This window comes from Amphibalanus amphitrite, unplaced genomic scaffold, assembly GCF_019059575.1.
Source record: "Amphibalanus amphitrite isolate SeventyFive unplaced genomic scaffold, NRLGWU_Aamphi_draft 000902F_arrow, whole genome shotgun sequence".
Taxonomy (NCBI): domain Eukaryota; kingdom Metazoa; phylum Arthropoda; class Thecostraca; order Balanomorpha; family Balanidae; genus Amphibalanus; species Amphibalanus amphitrite.
Genome location: NW_024882396.1, coordinates 210,789 through 220,991, shown reverse-complemented (window position 1 = coordinate 220,991; position 10,203 = coordinate 210,789). Strand labels below are relative to the sequence as shown.

Here is a 10,203-nt window from a genome sequence, read left to right as displayed (position 1 = left end):
TGGTTGCTAAATTCGAATTCAGCTCCAAAAAAAGCCTAGTAACATGTAAAACTCGAAAAAGTGAACCGAGGTCATCAAAGGCCAACGACATGACCTGACCTTCAAGTGACCTTAACACTCACTCTAATGCATGGGACCAACATCATATCACATGTTTGAACGCTTGAAACCACGAAAAGACTGCAAACGCGCGGCAAATGCGAGCCGACAAACGCCGAATCGCGATTCCGGCCAAAGATGGTCTCGAAAAGTTGGCACAGGTCAAAAGTCATTTGGTTCAGGGTCATGAAATTTTCAGTGTAGGTGTAAAATTGAATAACGCGATGTACTGAAACTTTGATAGCGAGGTACTGAAACTTTCGTTACGAGCGGCCGCTTTCTACGCGAGTTATTTGCTGCATCAACCCCCCCCCCCCCTGTGCCGGCGAGGGTAAATGCTCAAAGGGGTGTTAAATTCAAAGTCAGCTTCATGAGCTGCGCTACTAAGTCGTTAAACTAAAAAAGTCGACCGAGGTCATCAAGGTCAAAAGCTTTGACCTGACCTCTAAGCAGCTTTCATAACCACCATAATGCATGGGACAAACGACGTTTCGTATTTTGGCGCGTTTCTAAACACAAAAGGTCCAGAAACGTACGGATAATGTGCGCTAGCATAAGTTGAATCGCCATTCTGGTCCAGTATGGTCTAAAAAAAAAACAGACCATAGCTCACATTTTATTCGGATCAGGGTCATAAAATCAATAGGAAACTTAAAAATTATGCTGTAAACAGCTCTGGATAGTTACGGAAAAGTCGCTGAATTCCGCCACTTTTTACGCAAGCTATTCGCCAAAAAAAAAAAACACACACACACACAGCTAAAGGGAGGTTTCATTAGACCCAATTTAAGCGAAGATTAAAAAGTCATTTTCAAATTTGAGCTTACAGGTCATGACCTCTTCTGAGAGGGCAGGGTTTTACCTATGCATATGAATTGGCCTAATGACGAAAGAAATGATGTGCTACTAAAGTTATGTATGATGTGATATGAAATCGTTTCCGGTCGAACCCCGCCTGAACTTTTCCTCCTACGAATATCGTTTGTGGCTAAATGAAATGTCATTAGGCGCGCCTCGATGTTATAAAACCCGACTGAAACACCAGTGCTGACGGCCACAAAAAAATATGATGGTCTATGTAATAGAACGCCATCATGCAGTAAAACATTTCCGGTAAATGGGACAGGATAATCTTGTATAATCTTTGCAGAAAAAAAAAAACGATTTACAAAAACTCAGATACAGCATTGCACCGGCCATATTGTTAAAAGCACTTATTGGTTTGTGGTAGAAAGGCTTCGTCGGTAAACAGTAATGTCGTTTCGGGAAAGCGGAGCTTCTAGTTTTTCTCCGCTTCCTAAAAATATTTAAATACATTGTGTTAACGGTTGTCGGTTTGTACACTGAACAGTGAGCACAGTGGTCACAAGGTACAGCCCACAGCTAAAGTACTCGTACTGTGCGGTTTTACCAATCTCAACGGATGGCTTTGACTGGCGATTTTTTAATGCGGAGTGATTGAAAAGAAGACGTGAATAGATAAAGTTGCATCTGCAACTTGGGTAACGATACGTGTAAGCTACATTAAAAGTTTCATTGTAGTCTGGCTAATCGTTCCTAAGCTGCAGAAGCAGAACATACCCATGACTGAAAACGCACATTACTTCTGCTGTGGCCTGTACATGTGCCTCGTGATCAAGAAGTCGTGAGAGATTGATCAGACATAACGCTCAGCAGAGAACAGCCATGGTAAAATATCGGCCCGGTAGACCGAGGGTTACGGAACAGACTAGAAGGAGCAGGCCTTAATGGCTAATTGGCTTAGTAGTCTGAATAAAACTTCATCTGCGTAAACAACTAATAAAAATCAATGTCTAAATATCAACATTTATTTACAGAATTCCCTTACTTCTCCATAAATATCATCGCTGAAAACTCTTTCACTAAAAGTGGCTTACATTCTGATAGATTACTCCATATTTTGATTTTACGGTAGGTGTATAGTAGCGCCTATAAAATACGAAGTCATCGAAGTCATCGAAGGTGTGAGAAAGATGAGCGAACCCTCCATTGCGATGTCTTAGATCAGATGCAGTCGTATGATCGGCACAACCGCGTTAGTCTTGCGCGTCTGCCTGGTCTGTGCGTTGTGCAGCCTGCAATCGCGGACCTGCTGGCGCCATCGGGCGGCCATGAATAGCAGCAGGCAGGGGTCCAGCAGGCCGTACAGCACCGTGAAGAACACGTGGTTCAGGTACACCTTCTGGCTGGCGCCGAAGTTGTCCGTGTTGAGGGGGACCAGCAGCGTCTTGGCCACGATGATGACGAAGCAGAGCTGCGCCCAGCAGTTGGCCGGGATGTAGTTACGCGGCCGCGGGGTGTCCGGCAGACCACTGCTCACCCTCCACAGGTAGATGCTGAAACAGAAGTTGACGCAGTTCACCCCGCTGTTAATGGAGAGCAGCAGCAGCATGGGAGGCCGTTTGGGCTCCGATCCGTCCATGCACCAGAAGTAGGCAGAAGGCTGCATATCGGCACACAGCGGCATCGACACGAAGATTATCAGCGAGGCCGCCATCAGAGCGCGGTTCTGCCAGCGGATCCTGTGCTCGGTCAGACAGGCCAGTGGACGCGAGAGCCGCGAGGCCAGCAGCTGCTGGATGCGGCTGAAGCTGAGCAGGAAGTTGGCGATCGACACCAGCCCCACCCCCGTGACAATGCTCACCCCGTGCCCGAAACACAGTGGATGCAGCACGGCCGGCGGCACCGACTCGGGCAGCCGGTCGCGGACCAGCACCAAAACGTTAGTGAGCGGCTTCCAAACGGCTATGATGATCTGTCGCACCAGAAGGATCTCATCGACGGGCGAGAGGCCGCGTCTGCCGGCCACAATGTCTCGCGCCACGCACACGGGCGGCACGGCGGCCACGGCGGCCAGCAGCAGAAAGCCCAGCTGGTAGCCGGCCGGCAGCGCGCCGTGCGGCTCGGCCGGGCCGCTGCTGTTGGAGAGCATGTCGGACGGACGGCCGGACGGCGGCGCGATCGGCGGCGCTCTGAGAGTCCGGCTCTGAGACCGGGCCGCCGACTCGACCGACGACACAGAGCCGACGATTGCGACGCTGACTGATCACTGGAGGCTCTGGTGACTGGTGGTTGACTCGAGTCTGGTGACTGATGACTGGCGATCGATTCCACTGCTGCCAGACGTGTCCTTGGCAACAAAGCTCAACACTTCTTTTTGGAATTTAGGCATGTAAGTGGTACCAGCTGACATTTATTGACAGCTCGAAGCTCTCATTTCCTTTCGAAAAACCATTTTCGTGGCCATGTGACGGTGTGACAAATATCGCTTTTGCGATGGCTTTTTTCGCCTTTGAAATTATTGTCATAGTTCTTTCCATGTGTCTATCCTGTAAAATGAGCATGTGGCAGCAACGCAGCTGGAAACGTCATCAGTGGTAGGATCACCAACCTACAAGCTCATGGCTCGGCCAGCGGCGCCAGCTCGGCGGCAGTTCAGCTACTTCCGCCCTCTGCCAGCCCTGCCGCTGCCTCTCAGTCACCTCCACCACTTCCCGAGCTCGCCCGTGCGTCGGCCGCGCTGTGACAGACTCCGGTCGGCGGTGCGGCGGGTTTCGGCTGCCAGTGACGGCCTCACCGGGCCCGGCCATTCAGCCCCGCCGCGCCGCAGTCCGGCAATCGGTCCCGATCAAAGGAGAGCGTCACCATCGGCGGCGAGCTGACACCCCGGGCCGGACAGCCGTGTCAGAGGCAGCCGGCCGCGCCGACCGGACCTGATGGCCACGTCGGCCGGAGGATCTGACGGCCACAGACCGGCCGGCCACACTGCGGGCACCGGCAGCTAGAAGCGCACACGGCGGCCGTATCTATCTCTGGGTTAGCCACAGTGGCCGTCTTATGTCAATATCAATTTCCACACATTTGGCATGTGTCGCATGCACTGGTGAAGTTTATGGAGCTGTAGGCATGTGCATTCGGTTGAATGGGACTTGGGGCTCTCTGTAGTGAAAATGTGATGGACCCAAATGTCCCTGGCTGATAACGGATATATTTAGAACCTTACCTACATAGTGACCACTGACCAGCAAGAATCCTTCATCCTGAATATAAGCAAAAAACTCGTAGCTATTACATAAGCCGTTTAATGTATAAGCTGCATTTTGCATCATATCTTTCGAGTCACGATCATTGGCAATCTGGCTGCCCTCAGATCCTGACATATCTATTCCATTACAACGCTAAATGCGGTTATCGGTGTCTGTGTCACCTGTCCATCTGAGTAGAGCCCAGCGGCGATATGCCGGTGGAGCGCGAATTGGCGTTCAGTGTCGCCGCTGATCGTATTTGCTCAGCAGCCGCCGCGAGGGACAGTCACCTGAATCCTGACCGACAGCCAATTCAGCACAATAATGACGCGTTAACAGCTCACCATTGTCGCAGCGCAGCGCCGCCGCGTCGCCATGACAACCGTATCTCGTGACCGGTCACAGGTGCATGCCATTCCAGAGAGACGCACGGACGGGGATCGGTCTGCACGTCGGCTCAGCGAACGCCAGAAAAAGAGTAACGCGACAATGGGAATACGACGCAGAAACACAGTGCGAGTCGGATGAACCCCACCGCCCACACGTCATCCGAGCATATCGGCAAAAGATTGAGCTACCTACCTAGGTAATTATTTATCCCTGCTCAGAGGAGGGTGTTAGACTGGTATACAATTGCGTATGTTCCATGCCTATAACAACGCCTGGCACTCCCTCATTTTGCGTCACTTCCTGTTTGGACAAACAAGAGTAGTCTGCAGCACTATGCTTCCTATTTCGACAGTTCCCAGCAAGAACATTCTAGGTGTCAAATTTTCGAAATTGAGATTCTTATACCATTCAACTCAGCTCGAATAGTAAAAAAAAATCAATTTCGAAAATTTGATACTTAGGATGTTCTTCACTAAAGGACATGATGTGAAGTTTGCTAATGTAATAATTGAATGAGGACTGGACCCGAACGATTTCTTGTGGAGTTAAGTCCTCATTCAATTATTAGGATGTTCTTGCTGGGAAATGTCGATTTGCTCAGCTATGCCGAAAATATGTAGGCATGTGGGCGCACGTAGCAGATTGCCTTCTCATTAACTTCTTCAGTGTGTTATACACTCTAAAGCTCATTTCAGAGGTAAACGTAAGTATATTTGTACAATGTACAATAAACGATCACATTCATCACATTCAATACAACACTCTGGCTGTCGATTAAATACCATGCAAGCACTACGTTCAATAGGCACATCCCAATCAAATCAGATTCATTCAACGAATTACACTCACATTCATCTTACAAATGTCATTCTCGCCAGTCACTCATCATAACCATAAGCAAACCTGAAACAATCTCAGTCATCAAGACACTCAACCATTAAATGAGGTCAGGTCCTACCAGTAACGTACCTACCTATAGCAACCAAACAGCTCCAAGCTGGTGCACAGCTCTGAGCTCACTCCGCTTCATAGTTCATACCCATCCGCTGTATAGTCGGCGAAGGGGCACGCACCTAATGCCTCCTCCTTTCCTCTCCTCTCCCTCCCTGTTAGTTCTTGAGCATATTCCACCAGAATACCCTCCGCTGGGCAGTTAGACAAACGGGTTTCTGATAACGACCAGCTTCTCCCTACCCTTGCCACAGAAGATGTAGCCCCTGAACGTGAAACAGCCTGAGTTAGGGTCCGGCTGCACTACGTACACTTCCATGTTGGGCATCAGGGTTGGGCCGGGCAGGTTCACACCGCCGGGCATCCCGGGTATCATTCCGGGAATTCCTGGCATTCCAGTTACCATTCCGGGCATTTCGGGCATCATACTGGGCATTTCGGACATACCTGGCATGCTGGGCATTCCGGGCATTCCGGGCACCATGCTGGGCATGTCGGGCATGCCTGGCATCCCTGGAATTTCATTTATACCCGGCATCCCTGGCATTTCATTCATGCCCGGCATCCCCGGCATTTCGTTCATCCCCGGCATTGGGCCGACGTTGGCCGGGCCGGCCGGGCCGAGCAGACGGGCGGGCGCGCAGAGGCCGCGGTAGTGGCGCGAGCAGGCGGTGCCCGGCGGACACCGGGAGCAGGCCGTGCCGCGCCGGTACACCGGCTGCAGCAGTACGTTACCGGCCGGCCCGTAGTTGCACACGTACAGACGGTTGTCGTGGTTGAACACCCGGAACCGGACGAAGCCGCAGCCGATGTGGCTGGTCCGGGCCCACACCATCTGACTGTAGTGGCCAATGTACCGGCTCGTCCTGCAGCAGAGACAGCAGCCGGTCAGCGGGGCGCTTCACGGCAATGGCATGCTGTCGATGTCGGATCAGTAGCGTCACAGTTGGTTATCAGCGAACAGTCCTAAATTGTCCGCCACCGGCAACGCGGTAGGTAAGAGAGCGACAAGCGAGCATTGTCTCTCCTACATCCATCATTTTCGGTTGCGTAAGCGTGCATATTTCCTAGATCAATGGCGAAACATTATTTTACAGGCCAATTACTTCCTATTTATCGACAATCATTAGCCATGCGAATGGGTCACCCATCGGTACAAAATAAGGACTATGCGCTTGTCTTGATCGCAGATGATTGGTATAATTCCATCATTAGTTGTGGCTGTAAGACAGATATCGAGTACAGGTACAGTCCACAGCAGAAGTAATGTGTGGTTTCAGTCACGGGTATGTTCTGCTTCTGAAGCCAAGGAACGATTAGCCAGACTGCAACGAGATTTTAAGTGTAGCTTACATGTATCTTCACCCTTGCAGCTACAACTTTATCTTTTGACGTCTTCTTTTCAATCAGTCCGCATTTAAAAATCGTCGGTCAAAGCCATCCGTTGAGATTGGTAAATCCACACATTACTTTGGCGGTGGGCTGTACCTGTCAAGAAAGCAAATACTATATCCATAAACAAGTAACAACGGCATTTTCTTCCCATGAAGTTGAACGCAGATTTTCTACCATCATGCATCACTCAAGCTTGCGTTGCATTCTGTCAATATACTGTTATATCAATTATCAGCTTCAATCTGTGTACGGAAACGGGCCATTTCCTATAGGTTGGCGAAGTGGGCCGAATAAAAGGACTTTGTTGACAGTGAGGGCCGGGGACGGGACGGGGTGATGGGCAGACAGACAGGGAGGGAGGGGGACAGGGTGAGGGGCAGACAGACAGGGAGGGACGGGGACAGGGTGATGGACAGACAGACAGGGAGGGACGGGGACGGGGTGATGGGCAGACAGATAGGGAGGGTCGGGGACGGGATGATGGGCAGACAGACAGACAGGGAGGGACGGGGTGATGGGCAGACAGACAGGGAGGGACGGGGACGGGGTGATGGGCAGACAGACAGGGACGGGGACGGGACGGGGTGATGGGCAGACAGACAGGGAGGGACGGGGACGGGGTGATGGGCAGACAGATAGGGAGGGTCGGGGACGGGGTGATGGGCAGACAGACAGACAGGGAGGGACGGGGTGATGGGCAGACAGACAGGGAGGGACGGGGTGATGGGCAGACAGACAGGGAGGGACGGGGACGGGGTGATGGGCAGACAGACAGGGACGGGGACGGGACGGGGTGATGGGCAGACAGACAGGGAGGGACGGGGTGACGGGCAGACAGACAGGGAGGGACGGGGACGGGGTGAGGGGCAGACAGACACGGAGGGTCGGGGACGGGATGAGGGGCAGACAGACACGGAGGGTCGGGGACGCGGCCAACCACCGCGGCGGTGCCGACCTCCCATTGCACGGCCGGCCGGTGAACGGTCACCAGCCGGCACCATCAATAGCGAGCGCCGCCGCGCCGGCCGGCCGCGCCCTCCACCAATCCATTATCCGGCGATTGTGTTGATTCAGGCTGGCGGCCAGTCATTACCCCTCGGACGGGCGCGGCAGATGACACGGACAGACTGCCGGCGGCCGGGAGGGAGACGGTCAGCGTCCGACTGCACTCTCACCCGACCCCGGCCCTCGCCTATACTCACCGAGAGAAGCTAGGAGGGAGACTCACTACTTATGGGAGGGGGAGATTCTCGCTATACGCAATGCGCAAAAACTCGCTTCTTACGACGTCGAGCCGGCCGCTTCTCACGGAGCTGCAGGCTCGTTAGAGCTACTCACGGCGGAAAGCTGTCGGTGGCGCGGCGGTCGAAGTCGCTGACCTCCGAGTACCACGCCTCGATGGCTCTCTCCCAGTCGGACTGTGGCTGGCCGCTGCCCGCCGAATGGATCGTGATGAACATGTTCTGACCGACGGTGAACCGAGCTGAAACAGACCAGAGGAAAAATGTAAGGTGAGCTCAACATGAAACAGAAACACGCAATGTGCGTTTAAGCAGGTTTTTTTCTATCGACCCACTTCCTCCCATCAGCCTCGTCCTACGACCACACACCGGAGGAGCCAGTCAGGGGCCCGTTTTCCAAAAGCCCGGCACAGAGAAAGTCTATGCGTGCTGTATACGCGGCCTAAAGCTCGGCCCTTCCCAGTTTCCCCAGCATAAGCAGAGCCGGCGGCTCGGAAAAGGCAGAAAAGGTAGGGAGACGGAGTGCTGTGACAGGCGGACGGACACCCAATGTGACTGCGCCTCTGGAAATAATCAGCGCCGCAGCACGTCACTCGCATGGTGACCGTGCTCAGTGGCAGTGAGAGCACTCGGCTAGGTCTTTTGTGTAGAACGCAGCACTTACATGCATCGGAGTAAGCTGCGCTTGTGGTCCAGCTATTCAGGGCTTGTATGCGTAATGCGTAATTCTGTAAATACTACCTTAGCTTGTAAGTCATTACGAGCAATCGCGAAAATTACCTGTACATCGAAATATACCCCTGCATTATTGAATACCATCCAGCGGCCATACGCCACGCTTTTCCCATGGCAAAGGTTTTACAGACGCCACTTGGGAATACCCCGGGCGGTCGCCGTGTGTGTTACCAGTGGCGGACTGTGGCGGAATGATCGCGTCAATGAGTCACGTGCCGTACGTTAATAACTCACGGGCTGTACGTTAATGACTCACGGGCTGTACGTTAATGACTCACGGGCTGACCGTAATGACTCACGGACTGTGCGTTACTGACTCACTGTGTGTTACTGACTCACTGTGTGTTAATGACTCACGGATCATACGGACTATACGCGTGTGTCCACTACGCGTGTTACTGACTCGCGAGCTGTACGTTACTGACTCGCCAGCTGTACGTTACTGACTCGCCGTCGGCGTTGGTGACTTACGGTCCGCTCTGCAGGACCCACAGTCGTGTCCGCGCTGGCACTGCTCGGCCCACCGCTGAGCCACCGCCGCCAGCTGATCGTCCCATACCTGTCGGTCAGGTCAGGCCAGAGAAGGTCAGGTCAGGTCAGATCAGGGCGACGGCTACATGATGGACGACAAGCAACAGCAGTGCGATGTGTCGTCGCGTGTATGGCATACACTGTATGCGCTGGTCCGCAGGATATTCATTGCTAATGATGCTGGTAATTGGAGATTCCCGGAATATGCTATCTATAACTATAGATCTTGCCGGATGTGCACTGTTTCATGAAGATAAGAAACAGGTAGGTAATCATGGAAAATTGCTTGGCGATTTGCTTTTGTTTCTGAGGATATATTTGTAAAACCATTTTCTTGACATCTGACGTTTAATGAAGAGTGATAGGCTCAGTTACGTTGTATTCTGTCTTATCTTTTTCTCACCGAGGAGAAGCTGCCGGTCTATAACGTGGCTCACCATTTGGATCATGTCGGCGGCGGGCGGCTGCGGCCCGGGCGCCCCGGCGCGCTCCTGACCCATGGCCACTCGGCTGCGCAGCTCGTTATGGAGGGCCACCACGAGCCGGCGCTGGTCCGCGCCCAGTCCGGAGGTCAGCAGTCGGCCGCAGCTCTGCCGGTCCGGCCCGCTGTACCGGCACATGGTGTGGTTCACCGAGAAGGCGCAGTAGTCGGGACGCTGCCCCGCCGCCGCCGCCGCCCACAGCAGCAGCAGCAGCACAGTCTGCGGCACGCGCGACATGGTGGGACACTGCGCGGCGGGTCCGACACTGGGCGAGCGGCCGAGGGACGGCCTGATATAGCCTCGGAGCGGGGCTGGGTGATTGACAGGGGCGCC

At 53.2% G+C, this 10,203-nt stretch overlaps 1 protein-coding gene across 1 annotated transcript; it reads right to left on the bottom strand.

Moving 5' to 3' along the window:
• Positions 1 to 5,229: 5,229 nt before the first annotated feature.
• On the bottom strand, positions 5,230 to 10,203 carry LOC122367880 (venom allergen 5.02-like). The gene is made up of 4 exons (XM_043341407.1): positions 9,826 to 10,203; positions 9,329 to 9,416; positions 8,220 to 8,364; positions 5,230 to 6,352 (listed from the first exon to the last, which is right to left on the bottom strand). Exons 1-4 carry the CDS (start codon positions 10,105 to 10,107, stop codon positions 5,689 to 5,691), a joined length of 1,179 nt encoding a protein of 392 aa, XP_043197342.1. The 5' UTR covers positions 10,108 to 10,203; the 3' UTR covers positions 5,230 to 5,688.

What these genes read in the sequence shown, in the direction of transcription:
- LOC122367880 (XM_043341407.1), bottom strand. Translation starts at nt 10,107, where the DNA reads ATGTCGCGCGTGCCGCAGACTGTGCTGCTGCTGCTGCTGTGGGCGGCG. An exon ending in TGGGTCCTGCAGAGCGGACC is followed by an intron (nt 8,365 to 9,328) that starts GTAAGTCACCAA and finishes GGTCTGTTTCAG; the next exon opens with CTCGGTTCACCGTCGGTCAG. An exon ending in GCCACCGACAGCTTTCCGCC is followed by an intron (nt 6,353 to 8,219) that starts GTGAGTAGCTCT and finishes TCTCTGCTGCAG; the next exon opens with GACGAGCCGGTACATTGGCC.